The 27,831-nt window shown below is 41.3% G+C and overlaps 1 protein-coding gene across 4 annotated transcripts in view; it reads right to left on the reverse strand.

The window, feature by feature from the left end:
- The window catches only part of COG2 (component of oligomeric golgi complex 2), a 62,483-nt gene that overhangs the window by 2,180 nt on the left and 32,472 nt on the right, over positions 1 to 27,831 (reverse strand). For 3 of the 4 annotated variants that reach the window (XM_027530793.1, XM_027530791.1, XM_027530794.1), the window contains 14 exons: positions 25,240 to 25,320; positions 23,356 to 23,459; positions 21,733 to 21,841; positions 20,524 to 20,703; positions 18,762 to 18,886; positions 15,758 to 15,884; positions 11,905 to 12,044; positions 7,609 to 7,670; positions 6,230 to 6,381; positions 4,489 to 4,686; positions 3,624 to 3,696; positions 3,223 to 3,365; positions 1,594 to 1,733; positions 239 to 422 (listed from right to left, as the gene is read on the reverse strand). In XM_027530793.1, the coding sequence (XP_027386594.1) occupies positions 239 to 422; positions 1,594 to 1,733; positions 3,223 to 3,365; positions 3,624 to 3,696; positions 4,489 to 4,686; positions 6,230 to 6,381; positions 7,609 to 7,670; positions 11,905 to 12,044; positions 15,758 to 15,884; positions 18,762 to 18,886; positions 20,524 to 20,703; positions 21,733 to 21,841; positions 23,356 to 23,459; positions 25,240 to 25,320 (1,818 nt within the window). The remainder of the gene's footprint in view (positions 1 to 238; positions 423 to 1,593; positions 1,734 to 3,222; positions 3,366 to 3,623; positions 3,697 to 4,488; positions 4,687 to 6,229; positions 6,382 to 7,608; positions 7,671 to 11,904; positions 12,045 to 15,757; positions 15,885 to 18,761; positions 18,887 to 20,523; positions 20,704 to 21,732; positions 21,842 to 23,355; positions 23,460 to 25,239; positions 25,321 to 27,831) is intronic. The other variant, XM_027530792.1, reaches the window with a different exon arrangement.

Genomic DNA, 27,831 nt, shown 5'->3' on the forward strand with positions numbered 1-27,831 from the left:
TTTGGGAACATAAATGCCAGCAAGCCAACGGAATGTCAATTCACTGGACCTCAAAAACTCTGCTTTTTCCTTCTCATATTTGCTGGGTGCACATCCTTCTCCTTCAAGTGTCTGGGGCCCTGGTCCTCTTTTCTAGCACCGGGAATGAGCTTTTGGTCCCTCCCAGTCATCGCCGGGTGCCTGCTGGGCCCTTGGAACGCAGTCAGGGCCCTTGGAAGCGCAGCGGTGCTCGGGTCACCTGCTCTCCTAAATACGCAACGTCCAAGGCCAGCTGCCGTCGGATCTTGTCATCATCGCTCATGCCGCCGCCACTGAGCCCAGCCGGGCTGGCAGGAGTGGTTCTCCTGGCTTGTTTGAGCCTCTTCAGGCTCTCCTCCATCTTCCGCACAGAGTTCAGGACATCCGACACAGTCTCATAGTACCTTGAACATAAGACACAGCGGTCAAAGAGACGTAGTACCAAACACACCCACTGGACCAAAAAAGGGATTTTTTTAGTTAAAAATTCAATTCCAATAAAAGATCAGCCATAGTAAATATTGTTTAAGACTGAAAGAAAAACAGGGTCTCGACTCTCTAGCATTGTATTCCCTCAGAATTTAAGAACTATGTATATGAATTTTGTTTAAAATGTCCGTCCTGAGCACTAAGAGAAATCACAGGCCAAAGTCTTTCCTATATCAAGGCTGAACAGCAGCTCATTTCCCAAATGTAATTAGCAAATTCATTTACAATCAGTTCTAGGAACAGCTCATCATTTTTAAAGAGTAACAGTATTTCAAAAATTTTAAATAAAACTAATTGCCTTCAAAATGATTTCCAAATTATAAATGAGCTATATTTAAAAATTTTATTTACAAGCTGGTTACCTGGCATTTAGAATACATTTGCCAACAGAAACCGCATTATAACTCGTTGCTGTGTTCTAAATTAACTCACAAATGCTGCTTAATTCATAAGCAGTAGAAACAAAATATTATTGCAAAATTAATAATTAAAATTCAACAACAAAATCAAATAATATATTTTGATGTAACTCAATGCTGGATTCGGGGAAAATAGTTGGTTGAATTAGAACTGAAGAGACATTCAACCAGACTGAAGACCTCCTCTAGTCTCATTAGCTTGAGGCTTTGACAGCAACCCTGTAAGAGTTACAATTACACTCCACAAGGAACATGTTTGCTTCCTTGATTACCCTGGTCTCCCCAGTGCAAGTCTGCTGACTGTCGGCATGACCGGAGCCATTATGGAAGAAGGAAACAGGACCTGAAAGGAGAAGTGTGCCTAGACCTGCAGAACATCCCTACATGGAGTGACATTAAGGACATCAAAGGCAGCGCGCTCAGGGGCCTGTGGGATATGCCTGGGTCCCCAGAGGTGTGTGAGCTGTGGGAGGCAGGGCTGGCATGGCTGCAGGCCAGGCAGAGCCTTGGCTGGGGTGGAGTGAGCACAGATGGGAAGAGACTGGGTGCCCACATCCAGCCTCGTCCAGTGACGAGGCCACAGACAACCACTTGTGATGGCCCCAGTGACCTCTGACTTAGGACTTTTCTAAGAAGGTCCAGAACAGTCTACTTGTAAGTCACTTACTTATGCGTGCTCTCAGAGAGGGTGGCTTCTAACCATTGCCGAATCGTGGCTTGCTTGAGCTTGTCCTTGTGCCTGCTCTGAAGCTGGTACAATGGCTTCAGAGCGCTGTCCACGTAAGAGGAGGCTGTCACGGGCACCTCCTGGGTAATGGTGGTAGAGGTTAAAGATGAACAGAAAAAGAGAAAGTAAGTTACTCCAACCTCATGTTCAAAAGGACATTACTAAGGTACCAGTTTTGAGACACGTTTAAGTGTTGTCTACAGAAAGACCCCGGAGACCAAGAGGGAGCCACCGAGGACGATGCCCGGAGCTGACCGGACTCAGGTTCCCTAACCTTGTGTTCACACAAATCACCTGGCCACTTTGTTAATTCTAGGTCTGATTTTGTGTGTGCGTACTGGGCAGGAGGTGAGCGGGGCCAAGTTTTGAGACCATGCATTTATGACCAGCTCCGACCAGTGACCATTTGCTGCTGCTTAACAGACCAGCTCTTAAGAAGTGAGGATCCAGTTTGCTTACTTTGGTCTCTTTATCTGTACATCAGGGCACTGGCACTCACTTCATATGACGAAAGTCAGTAGAAAGCGTTTAGCACACTGTCTGACCCACGAGGCGAGCCCTTGGTAAATATAACAACACCCTGCTGATGACAAAGGGAAAGCTGGTAGATTCCTACAGGAAAAGTAATGAATTTGGCAAACTAAAATAGGTCTGTCTCTCCCACTTCAGACCAGAACACCAGGAGATTAGATACTCTTGCTGATGTTCCCAGAGGTGGAAATTCTGCTGTATGTCCTAGATTTTAAAAGGAAAAGGAGAATAGCCACAGAGATGAGCTCATCTCGTCTCAGGGCGCAGCCCAGCTGCCCCCTGCATCCAGAGCAGGGGCTGGATGGGAGAAGTAGCAGCAATAGCAGACCAGGCCCTGCACTGGGTGTGCGTGTGGAAACTCCAGGATATTCCAAAACAGCACAATGCTGTGGGACATTTTCACAGCTCCTGGGAATAACTTTAGTTGTAAACTAAAATCCAACTTTACAACCAGGAGAAAAGAAAATTAGAAGGAAAATAAGAACTAGCAAGAATGGAATGAATATAAACACTTGAAAATGAGAGTTCAAGAGAAAAACTAAAACACTGCTAAAAACAAATTCCCCAATTCCTACCCTATAAAGTGAAGACAAAGGAGAATTTGACTTTGAATACCAGTATAAGCTCAATTTTTCACTTTATAAATACCTTTAATATCTTTTAATGTAACGTTTTTATACCATATCCAGTAAAAGACAGAAGCAGGTACTTCCAATGGCAATATAAAAGAAATAAGGTAAATTCAGATCTTCTCAAATATAGACTATGAAGACCAAAAGAAGGGCAGGACTTAAAATGTTTTATTAAAATGCTTTCTTTGAAAATACTATTTTCCCTCAAGGCCCAAAGTCCACACTGCCTAAGTCCAGCTACCTAAATTATGTCTGTGCCCAGGCCCTGGCCATCTTCTCACAATTGAATGAGATGGAGTCTCCCCTGGAGAACCTACTTCTGTTCTCGCTTAACCATTTCTTCCCTCTCTGGCCTTCCTGATACATACTTCCCCACCTCAGAATTCTTGTCAATGAGTGCACTGACCTTATTGGTTCTTCGGTACAGCCTGGGAACCTCCAGGGCACTTTTCAGGTGACTAAAGCAAGACTCACTTAAGTCCTGGGTGATTTTCTCACTCAAGGCAGGTACGCAGGCAGACAAAGACAGCTGGGAGTCCTCCAGGGCTGCTGCGGAGATGGAAAGATGTGTTTTATCACTCTATTCAGGCCCAGGCCTAAAGAGAGTATACAATAAACCAAATCAAATCAAATTATTAGAATTAAAATATTCCTTCAGAGAAGTTAAAAATCACAGAACAGAATACAGAAACAACCAAGGATTTACAACTAGAGAAAACTGATAATTAAATATATCCTAGTCTCCAAAATTCTATTTTAAGTTATTTCTTATTCAAAGATTTGCTGAATCTAAAGACTCATTTTTACCTGAGATGGAGGAAAAATTCTTAAAGCCCATCACTTCAAGTTTTGGCTTGATTGTTTCTAAGAGTTCTGGAAGCTGAAATAAATATGCACTTTATATATTCAGTTACTTTTTATTAGTCAAAGGAGGAGGCAATTCTATATGCACCTACAGCTCCAGAATGTTATTAATTAATGATAAAACTAAACTCAGAACTTTCAATAACTTTCATTGGAAGAAAACAAAATTCTTAATTACTGCTTTCACTAGAAAATAATTCAACGACAAGGAAAATCATATTTTCATGGCTATTAACGCTATTCTGTAGCTTCCCTCAATACCAAAAAAACCTTATGATAAAGACCATGTTTTTGCTCAACACATACAGTATTTGTCCAAGCGCCACAAAACACTTAAACCTGAAAAAAGCAGAAATAAGTATCACAGCACTTAAACACATTCTGTTCTTAAACAAAGTTCTGTTAATGATAAAAGCAAGAACATGAAACCTATGTGGAGGAAATAGGAAGACGTTTTAATTGTTCAGCACTTTTAAAGTATAAGTACTGGGTAAGTAGACTAGAAATAATTGGAATCCAACCCATTAAAGACCATGGCTCCACAGAGTAAGCTGAGCTAATGAGGGCCTGGCTTGCTCCTGGCCTGTGGCGTCACTGCTCAGGGGAAGCCAGGGCTCCAGGCAGGCATGCTGTAGACAGGCTGCTACCCAAGGAGGAGAGCATGCCTGTCGGGGTGGAGGCAACACCGGCAGGGAAGTAAATGGATGCTCTCTCTCAGGGGCCCTGGGCCCACAAGTCTAAACCCCATGAAGCCAGACAGTGAGAACACTGAACCCCCAACTTAGAATCCTCTGCAACACAGGCTTACCTGCTCCTGAAGCCTGTGCAGGTCTGTGACCACATAGACAAGTTGAGTGCTGGAAACGGAGACGATGGGCTTTGTTTCAGAAGGGCCACTTGCTTGGTCTTCGCAATTTCCTTGGGTGATAGAAAGATCTTTGCTGCCAGTTACCAAAGGCTTTTTAACATCCTTAGCACTTTCATTAGAGATGGGCCTGAGTAAAAGCTGAAAAAGGATTTCAGTGATAAAATGTTTCCACCTGCAAGATACATGAGCATGTAACTCAACACAAAAGTATTAAGTGAAAGTAACTCGTGAAAGGACACTGCGTCCCGCCTCTCCAGGCAGGTGTGAAAGCAGGGGCAGGACACACTTGGCCCCGTGTGCACCCCTCCTTGACTTACGTGACAGTCAGAAATCGAGCAAGAGGTCCCGAAACTCAAGGGAGATTAAGATCTGGAACCTCGAAGGTTTTAAAAAGTAAACAATTCACCATATTTACCTGATAAATTATCATCATAAGGGTAAAAAATAAAAGTCTCAACCTCAATCATGCTTCAGATAATACAAATGGCATAATGTTCTCTGCATAATGGATTGCTACAAGGGGAAAAACCTAAGGGAAGAGCACTTGCATCGAGAAAAGAATGGAATATTCTAGGTGTGAGAATAATCACTGGCTGGCATCTTGCTGGGGGTGATGAAGCAAGCCCAGGCCTCACAGAATCATATCAAGTCCACGGTGTCCCAGGAACTGCACGATCTCCGTGAACACCTGCACAGGGCAGGGGCTCTACTGAGACTCCTCTGAGTAGAGGGAGGCAAAGGAGGAAGAGGAGAGGAACGTGGATGGAGCACCATTATCTGCTGGGCACCTTCGTTATCAGTTTGCTGGGCAAGAAATCTCTTTACTCCTCACAACAAGCACACGTAGAAGCTGTTTTCCTATTTTACAGACGAAGAATCTGAGATTCAGCCAATTTCCCTAAGACCATGAAGTTAAAGAGCAGCAGGGCCAAGGTCTGAGTTTGACTTGAAGCCTGTGCTTTTTCCACTGAAACACTCTTCTCCAGTTGACAGAGTGCTTTCGTGTCCGTGGATGATGGCTTCTCCATGTCATCTTTCCTAAACTTCTGCTCATGCTCTCTTATACTCATCACCTTGCACTGGCCGGGGTGTGTGTCTGTCCCTGAGCTGTCTGTGCAGGCATCTCTAAGACCTGGAACAGACCAGGTGGGGCCGGGTGCTCAGCACTGGACCACAGGAATGTTCCTGTGACTTTATGCACAAAAACTAACCAATCATCATGGGCATGTGAATACCTAATACATCCAAGCTGAAAAGGGTTTCTGAAACGAAGGGAAGGTTAATCAGTTTTACAACCTTCTAATCTCAGCCATTTGGTGTTTTTAAATTTCCAAATATTAAGGAAAAAATATGCATATTTTTATCATCTTCATTAAAACGATCATCTCTGTTTTATGGTGCCTCTGTATTGGAGGCACCATACAAAGATTCTGGTTTTCCTCAAGGAAAATAAGGTCAATGCGGTGCTTTTCAAAAAGACGAAGCAATGAATATGTGATGACTGATGCCCCTAAAGGTCACATAAACAAGAGTGAAAAGGATGGAAACTTGGGAATTTGGACTATAGCCCTTGCATCAACCTCTCATGACCACGTGGGCTTTAAAAATCTTGGCACGTTTCCTTAACCTATCTTTAATTCATTTCAGTCTTGATTAGGGATGAGCACCAGCCAGCCCTCACCTCCTTGACAAATATGGAGTACCGCGCCAGAATCTGCAGCGTCAGTCTCCACAGACGATGCGCCAGCAGCGGCAAGAACATCTTGTCAGACCAGCACCTCTGAAGGCTGCTCCACGTCCTATGAGAAGCCAAAAGGCGATACGGGCTCCCAGCTAGAGGTAAAAATGCACAGTTAAGGAGTCGCAGCAGAAGGGCTAACAGCTAAAATCTTCAGCGGACAAGCCAAGAGTGAAGCCAGTGACCTTCTGAAGAATCCTATGAGGTCAGAGAGAGTTGGGGAGGTGGCGTGCACAGCCAGGACGCCGTAAGGCGGGCACGCCACTACACCTCTCGTGTAATGCTGTTTGCTAATCTTACATGACTCCTTCTCCCAGGCATTTGATACACATTAAACATATACAACAATCAGAAATAGTCAGTTAACAGGTACTCTATAATAAACTGGCAAATGCGAATTGGAGGGCATCACTTGCAAGGGTTTAATCTTTGGTTTTGGACTTGCCCTGTCTTCTCTTCCACTCCTGAACACGCTATTTAAACATAGAGAGTCAATTACACATGGCTACTTTTGCAAAGACAGCTGAAAATAAACTTTTGAGGCTAAAAGAGCTCAGTTTAGATGGAACTTGGCTGCACGAAAGGGAGCACAGTGGAGTGGAGCTTTGTGGCTACAGGAACAGCCACCTAGGTGGGCAGTCAGCAGGGACGCCTAAAGCATGCCTGATGCAAACGTGTCTGGAACGTGTAGGCTGAGCCCAGTCCCTGCCCCCTGTCCCAGGACTGGCCCAAGGGCTCTGGAGGCCTGAGGCAGCAGTCCGGGCTGAGTCATCCTCTGGAGGGAAGGGTCATTCTGATCCTTTACCTTAGCTTGAGAGGGAAGTGGAGGGTGGCCACATGGCTACAAGAAAGGCTGTCACTTAAGCACAGCAGGGGTTATATCCCCTTGACACATTATATTCAGAAACGAAAATATGGTCTCCTTCCCATGTTCTTAAAGCATCCTTTATATCGTCTCTATACAGCCGGAAGCTCTATAAACCTTTTTTAAAAAGAAGTTAAACTATATCTTCAGGGTCTAACTTACTTCCCTGGTGGCTCTGATGGTATATAACCTGCATGCAATGGAGGAGACCTGGGTTTGATCTCTGGGTCAGGAATGGCTGCCCACTCCAGTAATCTTGCTTGGAGAATGTCAGGGACAGAGGAGCCTGGCAGGCTGCAATCCATGGGGTTGCAAAGAGTCGGACATGACTGAGCAAGTAACACTACTGGAAGACAGCAGAAGTTCAGAGCGCTCCCGGGCGCTCAGGCCGCCAAGAAGACCTGGTGAATGGAATCAACCCGCTTAATGACAGCCTGCGTCACTGTGAGGGTGTTACCTGGTGCGTCTTCCAGGATGTCTGTGAGTGCTGCTTCTAAGGATCCCGCTATTTCTCTAAATCTGAGAGAAAAACAAGAGTGTAAACTGCTGTTTTCTCTGCTTCAGGTGCCTCTCCCCCAACCTGCCCCCACCCCAGGCAATAGGACCCTTCTCCTGCTTGCTCGTAGGGCCAGTGCCTCAGAGATGCCCCAGCAGCCCTGATGCCTGGCCTCCACAGACTTTTCTTCTTACTGAGCAGGAAATAAACTTATGTGAATTACTTGACCAGGAAGCCATTTCTGGCAAGTCCCACCACCTACAATCAGGTAATCACTTCTGGGCCATAAGACTGGATTTTCCAGTCCTCTTACCTCCACACTATCAGAAGAAAGTAAATGTCCCTCAAACTAAGAAATGGAGAAGCTATATTCTGTATCTTTGTTTGCAGCTTGAGACATATCACTGAAAATAGGCAGTTAAACTAGAACAAGTCTCTGCCTGGTGCTCATCAAATATCTGCTGCCCGCATGCCCACCCTGAGGCTCAGGATCTGCTTTCTCGATGGGTTTTCTGTTTTCTCTGCTGGCTATTTGCCATTGCATACCATCTTCTCACAGACTTCTGTTTTAACACCTGATGTGGACACATTTTTATGACTGTGAAATGAAACTGTGTGTGCATTTATTTCCTTAATTAGCTGCCTATGTAGCATCCTCCTTCCCACCTGTATAACCAACCCTTCCATGCTCATACTTTCTTTACCATGCATTCTTCTGTCACCCCCTAGTTCCCTTGCTACCAATAAATTCTGAACATACTTAACATCAATTTACCTAATCGATGATCTTGGTTTTTTCGATAGTACTTATATGCTTTTTAAAAGCAGTTCTGAAACTGATCCTCAGGAAACTGGAGAGTAGACGCAGCAGCACTTCACACAAAGAGCAGCAGCCCTGCCCTCAAAGGCACAAGCGGCTGAGAGCAGAGGGCTTTGGGTCACCCTGACCGCTGGAGCTGGCCGCTCCCCACACGGAGGGAAGAACTCAGCAACTGCCCCGCGAAGCCTGCAAAAGGCGAGTTTCTCCAAGCAGCAGGCAGAGGCACAGAGGGAACAAGTGACAGAAGAGAAGTGGAGGAAGAGAAGAGAGCATTGGAGACCGCAAAGGAGGCGGTGCTCCTGAGCACAGTGAGGGGGAGAGGGCAGGGGCTGCCCTGCAGTGGAGAGAGCAGGCCAGCTTCTGCATTAGGCTCAGATCCCTCATCCCACCTTTTGCCCAAATCATTTAATACATAAAACACAGGAAGTAAGCTTCAACACGGAAAAGGCCTGACACTAACGCAGCATTGTTCAGAACGCGGAAAGCCAGAGGCAACCTTCACAGCCCCAAGGAAGGGAGGTTTCTGTAAGATGCGGCACAGTTCCTACTGAATGCAGCGTGAAGAGAGGTCAGCTTGAAGTTCTGTGGCCATCAGAGGAACAGGTATAATTCAGTGTAAGTAAAGACACAGGATAAAACTATTTGTATGCTACAACAATCTGAAAATCACACAAACGAGAAAGTGCAAGAAACAAATGCAGCAGACCCCTAAATTAATGCCTTTTACACAGATGTGCAGGTTACGTGTGACCAGGTGTGAGATCCTTAAAACTAAACTGTCCGTGTCGTGCGGCCCAGTAGCCCCCTCGCCCTGCCCTCCAGGAGCCCAGCACCAGCCCCTCAAGTAGCTTTGCTGGCCAGTAACTTCCAGGATTGAAATGTTAGGTTGTACTTCTTAGAAAATAAACAAAGTGAAATGTTACTTTGGTGAAATTTGAAAAGTTATGCTAACTTTTCACATGTATATGGGATGCCATTCTACTCTTGATAGAGGATTTGTAAGAAAGGCAACCCCAAGTACAAACACTCCTCAACTTTTACATTTGGGTATGGGGATGATCTGGAGACACACACCCCCTTCCCCACGCATGGCTCTACTGACGCACGGACACAACTTGAGAAGGGTGGAGGGGAAGGAAGGCACGTTAGTGCCACACAGACTCCAAGCTGTGAAGGAGCTACACCCTGTGAAGCATGTGCTGAACGGAGCAGACAGAGAGCACAGGTGACCATCCTGGGAGCATGGAACATTCTAGCAAGAGTTCAGTCAAAAAAGACGTAACACTGCCTGTAGCATTTAAGGGGCTAACACCCAGCTTCCAGGCAGCCACTGACTTACTACCATTTGAGGCTGTTGGGGGCCGATGTGCCTTTAATCTCTTTCTATGAAAACTAATTCCTAACCCTACTTTCCAAAACTCCTGTAAGAACAAATGAAGTGCTGGCACAACAGGGCACCAGAGACAGAAGGGGTGCCCGTGTGCTCACAGAATGGTGGTGGCGGGAGGCGTGCCTTCTTTCCTGAAGATGATGGGGATGTAGGCAGAGGGTCAGACCTGGGACTGTCTGATTGCTACTGAGAGTGCAGTATTAGTACTGATACTCCTTCCTAGAAATCTGTTGAAACATCACCACCCTACTGGCATTTAGGCTTACTTTAAATGACCCTGAAGTGAATCAGACAGCAATACAGCTTTGACACTAGCCATGTCTGCAGAACATTCTGTTATCCCAGAGAATAAATAACCCAACCACTGACAAAAATCAACAGAATGGTGTTCTATAAAGTATTACTTGAATTTCTTTTTAAGTGGAAAGAGCAAATGCACTGAAAACAGGTTCCACACTTCGTATCTCAAACGTAACTTTTTAAATTTCATAAATTTTGAATAAAACTATTTACACAGAAAAGTTAAGCAATTCCTTTGAATGCTTATGGCTAAACTCTGGTGAAGATTAAAAATGTCTTTCATGGGACTGGCTGAGTTTCAGCATAGTTTAAGACTCAATTACCAGCTTTGAGAGAACCTGTGATGAGAGGAGAATGGGCTGAGGCCAGGCTGTGCTACCCTGCAGGGCCCACGACTCCAGAAGGCAGAATGACGTGACAGGGCAAGATCACCACGTTGGGGGTATGGGGCCTGGGGAAACGACTAGATAAGAGGCATGTGGAGGCAGTAAACAGGAGTACAGGCTGTGATGGTTATTAGATATCTAAAGCAATCTAACCCAAAACGTAGACTACAGGACACACGGAAAGTTTAAATATCATTTCTCTACTGCACTCTTACACTATAGAATGATGCTTCACCATTCTAAATTTTTCTCACAAACCAAAAGGGCTTCTTGCCCTGGCTACATCTTGATCAGCACATAACGATTACTTCCCATGCAGTCCATGAGTATCTCAGACAAACAAATCCTTAATTTCTTACCTACATGATAATATAACCTTGAAAAATTAAGTATAAAGCTCAGTATTGTATGTAAAAGAGCACCATACTAACAGTCTGACAGCTTTGATTTCATCATCAAAAGATGATTATATAGATTCTCAATCATGGCAAGTAATTACAAGTCAAGGTATTTAATATTTTTCCCTCTCTGTAATTATTCCTCAGAACTCCAGGGAAGGACTGCATTATAATTAATGAAAGCATCCAGCAATTTAAACAAAAAGCTTCCAAGTCTTTAAAAACCATTCTAACTAATGGAGGAACTTATTGTGATCTCATTCAAGAGAATCTGCAAAAATGGCTATATTATCATCTATTTTTCTAGGGGAACATACATTGTTAAGAATTTATCCTAAATTGCCCCAAATTGTCTACAGGACCACTTACTGACACTGGTGATATCATTATGCTATCCGGAAGGAAAGTGTCACCATTTTCCAGAATACTCACCAAGATTATAAAGGAAGCCAAAATAATAACTACAATTCTTATAAATTGTAACTACAATTCTTATAAATTGATGGTTGGAATCAGCTACAAACAATATTCAAGAAAGAATACTTTTCCTGATTCCCTCTGAGGATAAAAATGTTACAGATGTGCAAAACTACAGATGAAGGATAGGTCTGCTATTTGAAGCAAGTGATGAACGAGGAAAATGGAGAGGAAGAGCTGCTGGGCGACCCTCTTCGTGGCGAATGGAGACATAGCACCTGGGAATGGAGCTGGACCTGGTCTCGCTCCCTTGGAGTCTAGCGTTCTCAGCGTGCTAATGACAGAAGAGTAGAGCTTAATCCTTTTGTCGTATAAGCCAGAACTTGGGCAATCATGATACTTCCTGCGCCTTTCTGCTTTAAGTTGTTTCCCGAGGAATAATATGATGATCTCCAGGAAGGGGCTGTGAGACGGAGTTCAGTCCATCTGAACTGGTGTTCACATTCTATTTCAGAAGGGTGGAGGTGATGGGAATAAATTACTGACCTTATTTGAAAATAAACAGGCAAGTTCCACTTATTATTGAAGCTGTGATAGGCAGGATGTGCTCTTAATCTTTTTACACTGGCCTGTGATCCACATTGCCGTTCAAATGTTCTTACAAAATCCATACTTATGGTATATTTCTAAAATAAGAACAAACAGGTGGAATTTTCATTTTAAGTAAACTAACCAGAATCGGGATTATATACTGAAAAATGGAAATCAGGATAAAGATCAACACACAGAATCATAGGTTTAAAGATCTCATTAGGACCTTGCAGGATCTTCCTTTGAAGATCCGCACACTGAGTAATGCCCAAAGTGGTTCTATGACTTGTTCAAGGTCTTGGGTGGCGAGCCCATCAAGACGCCCAGGTATTCCAAGGCCAGTGGTCTTCAAGTCACAGTGCTCGCTCATCTCCCAGGGCCCCCAACTGCCCAGGAGCCACAAGAGACCACGGATTAGGTGGTATATTTTCAAGGCCTTTCGAGAAGAAGTAGAAACTTTAAAAAAAGGAAAGAGAGGGGGGAAAAAAGGAAAGAAATTACTCAAACCATGTGAGTAATTACATCATTTTTATAGATGGGACAGCATGAAGACTGACAAGGGGAATCCAGCAACACCACTAAGAGCAGCAGGTAACACTTACTTAACATGTATCATCTGGACACAGTGCTTACAATTGTATTGTTTAATTTAACCCAGAAAACTACACCACTAGGTTAACTGCTTTTATTATCATCTCCTATAGAGATAACACTTCCTCTTCTGCTCAGGCTCAGAAGGAATTTACTCAGAAACAAAGCAAGGAAATAGAGGAACCAGAAGCCCAGTCAGTCAGCAGTGCAAAACTGTAGCCACAACGTCCTTTGGCAAGGGCTCTAAATCCCCAGGCTCTAGGGAGAACACTGCAGGATTTCCCATGTACTTCTCACTTAAGAGAAGCTCTATTCTGGGTCACCAAACCAATCACCTAAATATGATATCTGTGATTACATGGGAACTGTAGTACAGTAAACACTACTATAGTGTTAAATTCCTTTCAGCTGGTTTTGAGCTGCTGCTGCTGCTAAGTTGCGTCAGCCGTGTCCGACTCTGTGCGACCCCATAGACGGCAGCCCACCAGGCTCCCCCGTCCCTGGGATTCTCCAGGCAAGAACACTGGAGTGGGTTGCCACTTCCTTCCCCAGTGCATGAAAGTGAAAAGTGAAAGTGAAGTCGCTCAGTCGTGTCTGACTCTTAGCTACACTTACTGAATTCCCTAAGTGTGGTCTAGATGTGAGGAGCTGAGACAAAGAAAAATATAACTCATCCCCTTTGGGAAAAACTACACCCTTGCATATAATGGATATTAAAGGAATGCAAAAATACTTCTCTCTTCTCAAAAGCATGTCCCATTAACACTGAAAACTGAAAGCATTTCTTGCAAGAAATGTAACCACGAACATTAAGTATTGGTTTAGAATTCTAAAGTCAACATTTCATCAGAAAGCTTCACTTCTGAGCTGAAAAATCTCAAGCCTAACATGATCAATATGATTCTCTAAAGAGGGATGTAAAGGGTCTAAATTGCTAATGCTTAAGACCATTACTTCATTCTGCTTATGGTATCTATTTTTAAAAGCTCTACTTTATTTATTTATAAAGGTCTATTTTATAAAGTCACAAAACTCAGTGTCACACAACTTGTTGAAAATCATATTACTTAATTGTATGGTTCAACACACTGTAACAAGGGCCAAGAGAACAGATAAGTGGTATTTCTGGGATAATAAAGTTCCAAATTTGGTTTCTTACCTGTTGTGAAGTTATTAGGCCCAGGCTCACCACACTCAACTTCTGCCTCTCTACACTTTAAAAATTAGTAAGCAAAGCAACCAAGCACAATTAGAAAAAGAGGCAAATAGAGCTTCTAGAAATGAAAATAATGATAAATTTGAAACAGGTGAAAAGGAATTTTAGACACAACCGAAGAAGGGATTCTTGAACTAGAAGAAAAGTCTCAAGAAATTACCCAGAATGTAGCACAAAGAGATGAAAAATAAAAAAGTAAATTCAGGAAACATGAAAGATAAAGTGAGGATAATTAATCAAGAGTTCTAAAAGCAAATGATAAAGGAATGAGACAGAAGCACAATTGAGTTAATGAATAAAAATGATATAGAAACGATTTAAAAAACCACCAATCCTCAGATTCAGAAAACCCAACAAATCTTAAATTCAGCAAATAAAAAGAAGTCCACACTAGATATATCATAATGAAACAGCACACCAGTCACTGGGGAAATTTTAATAGGAGCCAGGGGAAAAAGCCATCGTAACTCCCAAGAAACAACAGCAACTACTCCTTTCAAGTGACAAAGTTCAAAGTGCAGAGAATTCTACTTCCAGCAAAACTACCTTTCAAACATAAAAGGTATAACGTTATTTTCAAACAAATATTAACTGAGGGTTTATCATAAAAAAGTGAAATTTATTATCAACAGAAATTCGTAACAGATGAATTTCAGGAGGAAGGAAAATGATCCAAGAGAAAAGGTGTAACATCCAAGAAGGAACAATAAGCAAAGGAAATGATAAACATGTGGAATAATTTTGAGAGGAGGATGATGGCCACGTTAAAGCAATAAAAATAATGCCCAACTTGGGGGCATAAAAATATTAAAACAGAAATAAGACCCTGATATATACTATGGAAGGGCATGGTTGGCATCTAAGATCCTGTGCTGTTTGGGAGGCTGAAGAACACCAGTAACTTTAAATTCTGTTAAGTAACCACTAAGGTTACTTAATACACAAATAAATAGAGGGCAGAACTTCCAAATTAGTAGAGGGGTAAAAGAGAATAAATGAGAAAAACAAATTTCCCAAAGTGCAAAATACAAAGAAGGTGGAAAAGAAAAAAAAAAAGAAGAGGAAAGGAAAAGAAGGAAGAAAAATGGGACAAACAGGAAGAAATAAAAAAACCGCAAATATATCAATCACTACGATCATTGTAAATTTATAAATTACCTAATTATAAGACAAAGATTGTCATACTGAATAAAAGAATAAAAAAACAAAAATCAAAATCCAGAGCAGGAAGAGGAGAGGCACCAAGAGGCTGAGCAACAGGGAACTGAGCAGGAGAGCGCGGCAGACTCAGGCCACTTGGCCTAGAGTCTTCATTCTTCTCCAGGACACTGCATAACATCTTTAAAAGCGGAAAGTTAACATATGGGTTTACTTTTGATCTATCAACCACGAAGTCCTTTAAATAAAAAACATGATTTTTTTTTTAAAAAAGAAATATGAAGGCCTCCTAATCTTTCAGATTACAGAGGAAATTTTTATACTATGTTAATAATTATAATATTAATTATATAAATCTCTACAGTTGTTTTTGATGAAAATCAAGTTTGTAGAACTCTGCTATATCACTTTGAAGGAAAACAAGAAGTAGTAATTGGATATAATATATACTGACCCTAATATATACTACAATCCAATTACTACTTCTTGTTTTCCTTCGAAGTGATATAGCAGAGTTCTACAAACTTGATTTTTCATCGAAAACAACTGTAGAGATTTGTTTTCAATGGTCCTTAAGATCTTTTTTAAAATTTAGATAAAAAACATCCATATCTAGTCATAATTGCTTCTCGACTGAATTCTACCTTACATTCTAAAAAATATTCTTAGTCCCCCAAATATCAGAGACTATGACTTGAATAAAACAATGTGTGTATTTTTAAGGTAAATGCTGGCTCCGCAACTCAGATTGTGATTTTCAATAAACCACAGAACCAAGACTGTGCGAAAAAGACATGATTATCTTAACACCGTCAAGAGTCCAGACAACAGAGGGGAAGGTACCTGGTGAAATGCATCAGGATCCCCAGGATTAAACAGCGACGGTAATTTTTCTTCTAATCCTCGTACTATTTCTGGCCAGACAGAATTCACCAAAAAATCATAGCCGGGAACAGTATTGCCCTTTTCACTGTAAGATAAGAGAAAAATTTCAGTCAAATACAGCAGAAACATATACTTACAAAAAGCAAAATTCCATTGTGGTGTTTTATTAAAATAAAAGTTCCTCAGCCTAAAATTTACTTCAATCTTTTAAAAACAACTATATTTGTCAATTATTTTGCTTTTAGGCCCAAACTTCTATCTCACTCCTGATCTCATTCTCACCTAGAACCTGATACATCCCCTGTGTCCTGACTCCTACAATTATCACAGAGCAGACAGCTGGGGTCAAGGATAAAGGAAAACTGTGCGGACTTGCCCTGGCGCAGTCTTCTCCCCTAAAATGGGCTGCCATGTTTATACACTACCCTGAAAAAGCAGCAATCTAATACCACAAGAAAAGCAATTTTTGCATTCAACCTGAACACCACTCAATGCTAAAACACTGTAAATCACACTGATTTACCAGTTACTAACAGCTTTGTGACTCAGCTATCTCTGATTATCTTCAGGTCTAATGTTGTATGACTATTTCATGTAAAATCTGGATTACAAATCTTAATACAAAAACACTGATAACATTCATGGTTTTCATATGCACGTGCTTTATTTTGCATTGTCAGCAAAAAGGCCAAATTCTGAGTTTCTAATTCACACACTTAGGTGAGAGAGAACACTGAGATAAAATCACGCTCTCAGGAGCCACAGCACCCGAGTTCAAATCTCGGGTCATTTAACTTCTCTGAGTTTTGGTTTCCTCATCTTTAAAATCATAGGGCCATTATATGGAGTGAGATTTGTGAAGCATTTAGGGTGGTGTACGGTTGGTAAAGCATTCAGCACTGACTAGCATATGGTAGTTAGCAGTGTTATGCTAACTTATGCTATTAGCAGTGTTAAATGCATAGCACATAAATAAAAGGTGGGCTCCGTAGGCTTCTCTGAACTTAAAGATCTGTGAGTACCTTTAGGCAGCATCATCTTACTGACCTACCCACTCTGCTCATTGCTAACATGCTCTATATTAAGGTGATTTTCTTTATATTCAACGAGGGAAAGGAGATGCCTATGTCCCACATACCCAATTCTATGTATCATATCATATACTTTTAATCACAATAAGAACTAGCTCTAATAAGGCATAGGAAGAGAGAACAAAATTGAAGATTTTATAATACAAATGCACTAATATGAGCAACAATGAATTCCAAGATCACCTCATTTCCAAACTAAATATACAATTAAAGCCTCAAAAAGGAAATTTAAATATGCAAGATCAACAATTAGAAAAGCTAATTTACGTTCTCTGGAAAATAACTCCTGAACATCATTGGTGTTGCCGGGTATACAGAGCACCCAAAGGCAGATGCTGAGCAAGGGAGGGTCCAGGGCAACAAGATGATGGGGAGTGAAGCAAAGGCAGATGACCTACCAAGGTACAGTCTAGACACTCAAATTTCTGAGCTTTCTACATGAGTTCTGCCACACTGAAAACTGTGGAAAAGAACAAACATGTGAGGCATGAAACTTGACATTTCAGGACCAAGACTAGGCTTGTGAAATCTAATGATAGGTTGTTTCATTACTGTGGCCTCTTTAATTTCACATGATGACTTCTATTAAATTCTTACCCCCAATCCAACTAAATCTTCATGATTATTAAAAAGTGGCAAAACAAGCCTTCATCTGAAATCATCTAGTGGAAACAGAGAGGGTACTTCACAGTCAATCAGCACATTTATTCCCCAGGTTTCTCCTTTCAAAGAAAAAAATCTTAAGACTAAAAATAATTTTTACTCCATGAAGAAAGGGACTTTATTTGCCTTTCTAATGCTTCAAACTGACTGAGTGTTTCATTTCACAAACACTGGATAGTTGCTGTCTTAAGACACTGTGCCAAGGGTGGGGAGTATGGGTTGTGCAGGATGGGAGCAAGCTGTTAAGATGGAAATTGGTCCTCAACAGAAGTGAAAGCAGCTTGCAATCGCCTGAAGAGAGCAGGATTAAAGCTAGACTTCAGGACGAAAGGTGGTCTCTTGAAGGAAGTGGCATCTGAGTTGGGGCTTCACACAGAATGACAGATCAACAAAAAGAAAGGGAAAGGCAGAGGACTCTGAGGAAAAACACAGGCCTGCCAAATGTGTGCTGGGGACCAGCGGAGCAAGGGAAGCCCACAGAGTGCCGCACGCAAGGGCCACTGAGGCCAGAGCGCAAAGGGCCTCGTCTGCTGCATCAGGAGCCTGGGCTTTCCCCGCTAAGCAACAACAAGTCACTAGGACTTAGGAAGAAGGCAGTGCCTAAAGATCAGAACTGTGGGTAAGTGTGACAGCTGAAGGGCAGAGGGAAAGGCTGAGAAGGGAGAGGGTGGAGGTAGGGAGAGGAGGTGGGCAGATCCCGTTATTCTGGATAAAACTATGACAAACGCCTGGATCAGGCCAGTGGTGATGGTGAAAGGCAGTCAGGTATTTATGAAACAAAGCTAAAAGTGTGGAAATCAGGCAAGAGGAGGGAATACTAAAGATGACTTTAACCACAATTAATATAAAACTTGTTGAATTAAACTGAATTGATATTTATAAACAGATTACAACATTAGAATAATGTAAGGAAACCAACTTTTATTTCACATGTAATTAGGAAAAAGTATAGAAAAGGGGAAAGTATGGGTTGTGAATTGAGAACAATGTTCCCTTCACCTCCGCCCTACTCATTACAGTTTCCTTCTAAGATGATGACCTTCTGGGGCGATGACCCACGCCCACCTCACAGTGCTATGCTAATAGTTCACCAGGGGAGTGCACAGGGTCCCGACCCACAAATCACCAGGGGAGTGCACAGGACCCCGACCCCAGCGAGGCAGCAGCGATCAGCAGGCACAAGTTCTAAGCACAGCTGCTTAAACTACCTTGAGATGGCTCCTCCTGTGACCTCTCGAAGAAGGCGGCAGTGATGGGGAACGAACTCCAAGAGTTTATCATACATGAGCTGGAGATCACTCAGATGACTATCAACAATCTGCTCTAGGATCACCTATTAAATGAACAGCATTTTTTAAAAAGCATCTAAAAGAGAGATATGAATTACACATTACAGGAATAATAGAGAAAACCTCAAAAGTATGCTTTCTCATGCCCCCTCCTCCCCAGCTAACATGTTTTCTAACAGTAACAGCTATACTCAGAACTCGTTTCAGGATTTGGAAGCACAGCTCTGACCCAGGGGAGACACAGGCTGGGTGAGAGACTGGCCTGAAGCTGGAAAGCCAAGCACATTTGCCTCCTCCCCTCCCGAGATTGAAAACAAAATAAAACGACAATTTCCCATGACAACAGCCCCTCCCTGAACTGACCTCGGCCTTTTCTTCTACTATAATTTAGATCAGGAGAAGGTGTGAGACAGAGAAAGATGGAAATATATATTTTATTTTACTTTATTATTTTATCTTTTGTGTTAAGGTTGAGAGTCAAGAGGTTAATGACAAGATAAGCATATGAATTAAAAAATTAAAATGTGGCCTTGGTTTATTTAATATGCCACTGAAACATCAAATGTTTCTCTAATTTAGCACATTAGGTTCAGTTCAATGAAAAACAAAGGCATAAGTTATTAACGATTTTCACTTACTGATAAAGAAATAAAGTAGGTAATTTGTCTTGTTCATTCTTATCAAGTTAGATATGAAATATAACAGGATAGGAAGAGAGGAAACTGACAGATCATTTATTTTTAGTAACAAAAGCTGAAAGGACTACTGAAGTTAATCCTTACATTTCATTTTTATCAATGAGATTCAATTTCCTCCATTTATAAATGGGAGACTTTCACCCCAAAGTCATGGTGAACAGGGCTGTGGGCCTACTGCACAGAAGGAGCACCCACATGGACAGCGGACTGAAGGGAGTCTGCCGACACCGAGGATGCGCCTGTGACTTTTATCAGTTTGAACCAGATGAAGCTGCCGTTTTTGTGAGTCAGAAAATGTTGAGTATTGGCAACTTCATATGGTACAGTCTATATTCTGGCTGCTCAAAGGCAGAATATGCTTACTTTCCAAAGTTTAACTGTATCCTTGTAGATGAAGGACACTGGACTTAGGGTATATGCTGCTCATTTGCCTATGAAAGTCCTACATCAGTGACTATTTCCTCCCTCCCACCTTCCTGGCTAAAAGACTCCTCAGTATTCGAGACTTAGAGCACATCTCTGTGAAGACAGCCTTCGGCAGACTCCCACGCTCAGGGTCTCAGCAGGCCCCTTACCAGGAGCCGCAGCGCTGGTGTCTGCTTACGTGTTCCCTTTTACCCACTAGGCCGGGAGGTAAAGATTCATTTTAAGAATTTAGTGGCAAACAATGTACATAGCATAAAACTGACCTAAAAACGTTTTGATACATTCTTTCTCCCTAGGCAAGACCCTCCTCCCACTAAATTAACATGATCCCTGGGCTACAGCATCAGAAAAAACACTTGAGAAGGTGCCTGACTCCTGCATGCTGGTTGTAACCACCAGGGACCAACCTTTTCTTACAACTGATGGTACTACAGTAACTGAGAATCTTTACAGAAAGGCCTCGAAACTACCCCTTACACCCAGTAAAGCATCCAAAGACAGAGCAGATGCTCTATGAACATCTGCTGAATGAAGGCCTTAGTCGTCAGTACACAAACCTCGTCTACGTATGGTTTCACGAGGACTTGACCAACTAACGCCTCTGCATCCCGGGTCTTGTCAATTGTGGCGTAAGTGCGTAAGCAGTGCCGAATAATATCAACACTGGAAGTCTGAAGACCTTCTAATAGGAGGCCTTCCAGTGACTGCTGTAACATGGCTGTAATACCAGCTATACGCTGCAAGACAGACAGGTTAAAAAGCTCCAGTTGTAATAATTTCTAAAGATCCAAACACACACATAATACATTTCTTATTCCAACAGAAGATACGTAAAATTAAATATTAACATTTTCTGGAGAGTAACAATGAATCTCTCCTCCTCCTCACATCTCTTTGTAAGTTAATCTTTGCTGTATCAAAGGAGGATCTAAATAGCACTTCAGAATGAGGTTCTTTTAAGTTACAGAGTAAATCTGACAAATATCATGATTCTAAAGTCCAGTCAAGAGTTTTAGATAAATTAATTCTGACTAAATCATATAGTGTGTCAAGTTACATGAAATTTACAATTAATTTTACCCTTATAATTCAGAGAATATGCCTGTGTCTTTACACAAAATCTATAATGTGCAACACTTAGGAGGCAGAAGCCTAAAAAACAAAAACTGAAAGAGAAAATTCAAAGCTAGTTTCAAAACCCTGCAGATCAGCAACTGTCAGAACAACACAGGCACACCCTGGCAGTCCTGCAGGCGTGGCTCTAGGCCATCACAATGAACTGACTGCTATCACAATAAAGCCAGTTACGGGGGCTTCTGGGATTCTCAGCAGATATTAAGGGGGTGTTTATACTGTACTACATACAGGATACTGACTTTGCCAAAGCATTATGTGTAAAAAAAAAACAAGATACAGACCTTAAATACTTTAATTAAAAACTGCTTTATTGCTAAAAAACGTAATCATCGTGTGAACCTTCACTAGGCTACAATCATTCTGCTGGTGGAGGTTTGAAATACTGTGAAAACTACCAGAATGAGATACAGAGATAACAGCGCTTGAAGTGAGCAAGTGCTGTTAAAAGGGAACTAGCATGGTGACAGCAGAGCTGCAATAAACCATCCATTTTCTTAAAAAAAGTGCAATACCTGTGAAACACCATAAATCTAAGGGCAATAAAACAAGGTCTGCCTGTACCAGGTAAACTCAAAATTATTTAGCAAATTCCTAAATACTAAAGCGTGAAAATCTCAAACAACACTTACTGGTCTTACTTTGTCCAAAAGAGGCAAGCCTTTGCTTTGAACAGCATGAAACTGTAACTGATTAAATTCTGTGGCAATTCTCTCCAAAATCTGTCCAGTCAAAAGCGGGCTAGTGGAGACAGTTAAAAAGAGTTAATTCCTAAAGGTTTTTAATTCCCAAGAATATATCACATGATCAGCAATCCTGATGCTTTCACTGTGCTTTGCCATAGCCCCCTTGCTATAAGGTAGAAGCTGTAGCATCCTTTGTGCCACGAGCTTCTACAGCATGTTCTAGGACAGCGGAAAACTATAATAGTTAAGCATAAGCCCCTGACACTGCCAGGCCGACCACAGGGCCCAGCCGAGAAGCAAGAGCGGCCAGGCCAGTGTGGGTGTTTGCATCTCCTCCCCAGGCTCTCCTGCTCAGGGCCTTCTTCATTTTTAACTTCCCTTCCCCCTCTAGCTCTACCCTGTTATTTATATTACACTGCCCTGGTTGTCTCTCCTCTACAACTCAAAGTTGCTGATCTGAATTTTTAAAAAGTCCTCAAAGGTGATTCTGAGCAAGAAACAGCATACTATCTACTACATTAAACATGGAATATCACAAAGGAACAGTATTACAGAAAAAGTCATTGTGATGCATTTCTATCAAAGGAAGAGTAGGAATGGACAAAACTGGAAAGAAAACAGGAAGGCAGGTACAGTGGATGTCGAGTGAGGATAAGCTGGCAGGAGCTGCCAAGGCAGCTGAGGGCAAGAGACTTGGAACAGTTGGAGACAAACAGCTCCCCTGGATGGGTCAGAAGGGATGACCCATCAAATGGGGTCACAAACAGTCGAACATGACTGACCAACTGAACTGAACTGAGGGCCTACTACTACATGCCAGGTGTGGGCTGACGGTATCTCAGTGTTGACAACCCTGCCAGAGGAGTTCCCATTAGCCTTCCACTGTCAATGACCCCAGGAGTGGAGTTCCATGGCTCAGGCTGCTCCGTGGAATATACAGCACACATCTGTCCACGGCACCACGGTGCTTCCCATGGTGCTGGTATGAGCTGCTCATTTTCTGAGTCACTCACCTACCTGGCTGATTTAAAATTCAGACTAGAAAGATAAGACAGTTGCAGTATGTAACAAAGAAAATGGTCATCCTTTTCTAATTTCACAAGCTTTTTTCTTCTTGTTGACAAATGTTAACTAAACGTGCCTATCCTGTTTCTTAATGATGTAATCCTAGGGTAAGACACTTAAGTGGCAATACTCTGGGCATTACTCTGGTCTAAATGACTTTAGGAAAGAGGAAAGCTATTCATATCTTGAAGATCAACAAAATTTTGCCAGTGCTTCTATAAAGCAATTCCAAAGATAAAATTCTTGCAATAAAAGCACACTCCTCTGATTCCCTGTGAAGTGATGTATTGGAACTGTGGCCCATAACCATAAAGGCTTTATAAGGATGTATTATAAACTTTGCCATCTCACACCCTCCACTTTCCACAAGCTACACTCAAAAACACTGAACCATAGACTTGGCTTTTCTCCTTTTTCAGAAATGAATTTTAACTACCAAAAAAAAAAAATTAGGCTAGATGTGAAGTATTAATTTATGTAATATTTAGTAAAGAAAATACTTACCTGCTTGCTTCTAGTGCAGATGTTTCTTTAGAATGTTGAGAATTTAAGATTTTTTCAATTTTCTCAACTGATCGAATAACCTGTATAAGCCGCAACACACATATCTATAAAATAATAATTAAGGGAAAAAAAGTTATCACGATATTTAATCTTAATTATCTTATTTCCCCATTCTAAATACAGGGAAATACAAAGCAAAAAGTCAACTTAGGCTATGTAGGGCATTCTATATTTTGAATACTTCTACATAAAACTGAATTCCCAAGGATGCAAATCTTAATTTTAGGTATCAAGAAGCACATTTTCAATATTCTACTATAAGTTTATAGTTAAAAAAAGAAGAAAACTAGACTTCTTGTTTTCTCATTTCCCACACTTTTATTCCTTTCTTTTCCTATCTTAAATGAACCTCTCTATGGGTACTACATTTATTTTCTTATGACCCTTTTTCATGTTATAACTGTAGCTTCTGATCACCTTTATCCTATTTACATGTATATGACACAATTATACGCTTAAGCATCAATTCATTAACAACATTATTACACAACATTATCAAAGAAGTTGAGCATTATAAAAAAATCCCATCCTTAAAAGAACAGAAAGATATAAAGTCACTCATTAAACAAACAGTTACCAGAACCTACTGTACAGCACAGGGAATTCTATTCAATGCTCTGTGGTGACCTAAATGGGAAAGAAATCTGAAAATGAGGGGATATATGTGTATGTATAACTGATTCACTTTGCTGTACAGCAGAAACTAAAACATTATAAAGCAACTATACTCCAATAAAAATTGATGAAAAAAAAGACAAAATAAAATATGTAAATAGTTACTGAGCACCTATTGGACACCAGACACTGTTCCAGACGGGGAGGACACGAGGGGATGGAACAGGCGGGGTCCCTGCTCTCACAGAGCTGACAACCTTTCTAGAAAGGCACTACATGCTTGAAATCTCTGGACAAAAGCTGATAATTGTCTCAAATTCTAACCCTATTATATCCAATATTAATGGATATAATATATACTATATATTATTATTATATATATATAACGGACATATAATAATATAATGTATTATTATATCCATTAAAGTCAGAAAATAAAATCAAAACATAAGACTGCTAAAAATTAAAAGTAGTGCATGCAGAGGTACAGTTAAGAAGCGGAAGCAAAAGAAGTAAACGTGGCAGAATGAGAGAGCAACACACCAGTCTCTCAACCTGCAGCACAACATTCCAAGAGCTGGCCTTACAGGCCTACTTGCTCCCTAATCACTAAAATTTGAATATCTTCTTTACAAGGGTGCTGAGAAATTAGTTTTATGCCTGTTAAACTGTAAAATGCTTCACTGATACCATTATTACGGTTCCTTATTCTGGAAAAATTGAGGAATGCTAATTTTGTGTCCATTTGGGTACCTCTAAAATTCTGCTTTATTTCAAATAGTTAACATGACATTATAAGCACAGAAACAGTTTTGGGAGAAAAAAGAAAAAAGGTTCATATGGTGAGTTGAGAAGACATGAGGCTTTCAGCTGGCGTGTAGCATAAGAAATCTGTATTTAAAACTTTTAATGCTATCATTAATGAAGCACGAGAAGAATATGCAACATTGTCTTTTTCTTCAGTTAGTTACCACACCGTTCTTATTAATAGAACTTTAATCAGCCAAGGAATGAGAAGACCTGGGCCCCAGCTCTGGCTGAACCCCTCAGGAGCCTGGCTGAACGCTGATCCCTAAAGAGAAAGGAAGATCCCACACTCCTCTCTGCAAAGGCACCAAGAGGAGGCCATCACACTGCATCCATGAAAGTGCCGTTAGCTCCCAGGTGCCACCATAAGCCCATGTTTAACAGTCTGACACTCAAGGATACCTTTTTTTTCCTAATGTCCTCTTGTTTAGACAGTCGTTCATCTACTGCCCGAATTCCTTCACTGACAGATGACCGAAGACTCTTTAAAAGAATAAAGAAAACGTATTACACAAATTGTTTTGTGGTATTACGAAACTTATACATTAAATTCCATGTAACTTAATTATCTTGGGGCCAGTATTATGTAGATATTGACAAAAATACATAATATCAAATACAACTGGTGCTGAGGGTACTCATGATTTGAGGGCAAAATGACATATAAAGCCATGATCACAGAGGACTAATGGCCAAAAGAATAACAATATTGGGTTGGCAAAAAAGTTAGTTTACTTTTTACCATAAGATGGTTCTAGTAGTGCTTGGCTGTCTTTAATTTCATTAGAAATAATTTTGTAAGACTGTATTGTGACAGCTGTCATATCAGTGTGCATTAAAAAAAAAAAAGACTACTGAATTTTTGTGTAGTCATTTTAATATTAAAGGAAGAAAAAAAATCAACATTTTCTGTGTATTATGTTTTATTATTTCAAGAAAGGTAAAAATACAACTGAAATGCAAAGTAAGATTTGTGCAATGTATGGAGAAGGTGCTCTGACTGACTGAAGTGTCAAAATGCCTTGCAAAGTTCTGTGCTGTAGACTTCTAACTGGATAGATTTCGCCATGGTTGAAACGAGCAGTTGAAGTTGACAGCAATCAAATTGAGACCTTAAGTGAGAACAATCAATATTATACCATGCAGGAGATGGCGAACATACTCAAAATATTCAAATCAACTGTTGAACACCATTTGTACCAGGTTGGTTATGTGAATCGTTTTGATATTTGGGTTCCACATAACTGAAGCGAAAAAAGAACCTTCTTGACCATATTTCCACAGGTAATTCTCTACTTAAACATAACAAAAATGTTTAATTTTTAAAACAAATTGTGACAGGAGAGAGAAAAGGGGATTGCTGTTGTTCTTCAGTTGCTCAGCTGCGTCCGTCTTTGCAATCGCGTGGACTGCAGCATGCCAAGCTTCCCCGTCCTTCACTGTCTCCCAGAGTTTGCTCAAACTCATGTCCATTGAGTCGATGATGCCATCCAACCATCTCATCCTCTGTGGATATTGTACAATTATGTGGAATGGAAGAGCTCGTGGGGCAAGCAAAATGAACCACCACAGTCATATGTAAGGCTGCTCTTCATCCAAAAGTAATGCTGTGTATATGGTGGGATTGGAAGGGAATTCTCTATTATGAGCTCCTTCTGGAAAACCAAATGATTAATTCTAACAAGTACTTGCTCCCAATTAGACAAACTGAAGGCAGCACTAGACGAAAAGCATCTGGAATTAGTCAACAGAAAACGCATCAGCTTGCATCAGGATAACTCAAGACCAGGTTTCTTTGATGACCAGGCAAAAACTGTTACAGCTTGGCTGGGAAGTTCTGGTTCATCCGCCATAGTCACCAGACACTGCACCTTCAGATTTCTACTTATTTTGGTCTTTACAAAATTCTCTTAATGGAAAATTTTCAATTGCCTGGAAGACCATAAAAGACACCTGCAACAGTTCTTTGCTCAAAAATATAAAAAGTTTTGGGAAGATGGAATTATGAAGCTGCCTGAGAAAAACGGCAGAAGGTAGTGGAGCAAAACTGTGAATACACTGTTCAGTAAAGTTCTTGGTGAAAATGAAAACTGTGTCTTTTATTTTTACTTAAAAACCAGTGGAACTTGCTAGCCAACCCAATACATATACAATCACCGTCAAACGTGGTCAGGGAACAGAATCATCTGAATCAAAGAATCAGGAAAATCTGGCACAGGGGATGGAACTCGAGTCTGACTTGGAGAGCCTGTGGAGGCCGACAGAGGAGGGGAGGAGTCGCTAGAAGACAGAGGGTGGAGAGGCACGGCTGACAGGGCACAGGCGGGGCTGGAGGGTGCACCCGCGTGCCCAGCAGCTGCGTTTTGGACAGAAGTAGAAATAAACGGGTGGGGGGATGATTTAGGAGAATTTTAGACTAGATTCTATCAGGAACTAAACAATCCTTAAGCACCGATACATCACAATGCCATGCTGTTCTAAGGATATTACGAATCAAGGAGTAAGGAACAGAATGGCCAAGAAAAGGCAGCTCGTAGGTGGAGAAACATGTCCAGAAGCTAATAAATTAAACAAAATATGAAGAATCAGGCCAAAACAAAGGTAAAAGAAACGATTAGAATAAACTAGACATGGCAACCCACTCCAGTCCTCTTGCCTGGAGAATCCCATGGACAGAGGAGCCTGGCAGGCTACAGTCCATGGGGTCGCAAGAGTCAGACACGACTTAGTGACTACACCACCACCACCACCAGACAAATCACAAAAATTTTATAAAAAGTGAATTAATTCATTCAACAAATATGAAATGTCTACTAACTGTCAGCCAATGAGGATACAACGATGAATTAGATAGAAACAGTCTTATTCCTCAGTGATCTTAAAATCTCAGAGAAGCTTCTTGAGTTGAGATAAAAAGGCAGGTGAGGTCTATGGCTGATGAGGAGAAGGATGGTTATAAAGACAGCTGCAGAGTAAGGGATGGGAGGTGGTGCT

Source organism: Bos indicus x Bos taurus, chromosome 28 (assembly GCF_003369695.1).
Source record: "Bos indicus x Bos taurus breed Angus x Brahman F1 hybrid chromosome 28, Bos_hybrid_MaternalHap_v2.0, whole genome shotgun sequence".
NCBI lineage: Eukaryota > Metazoa > Chordata > Mammalia > Artiodactyla > Bovidae > Bos > Bos indicus x Bos taurus.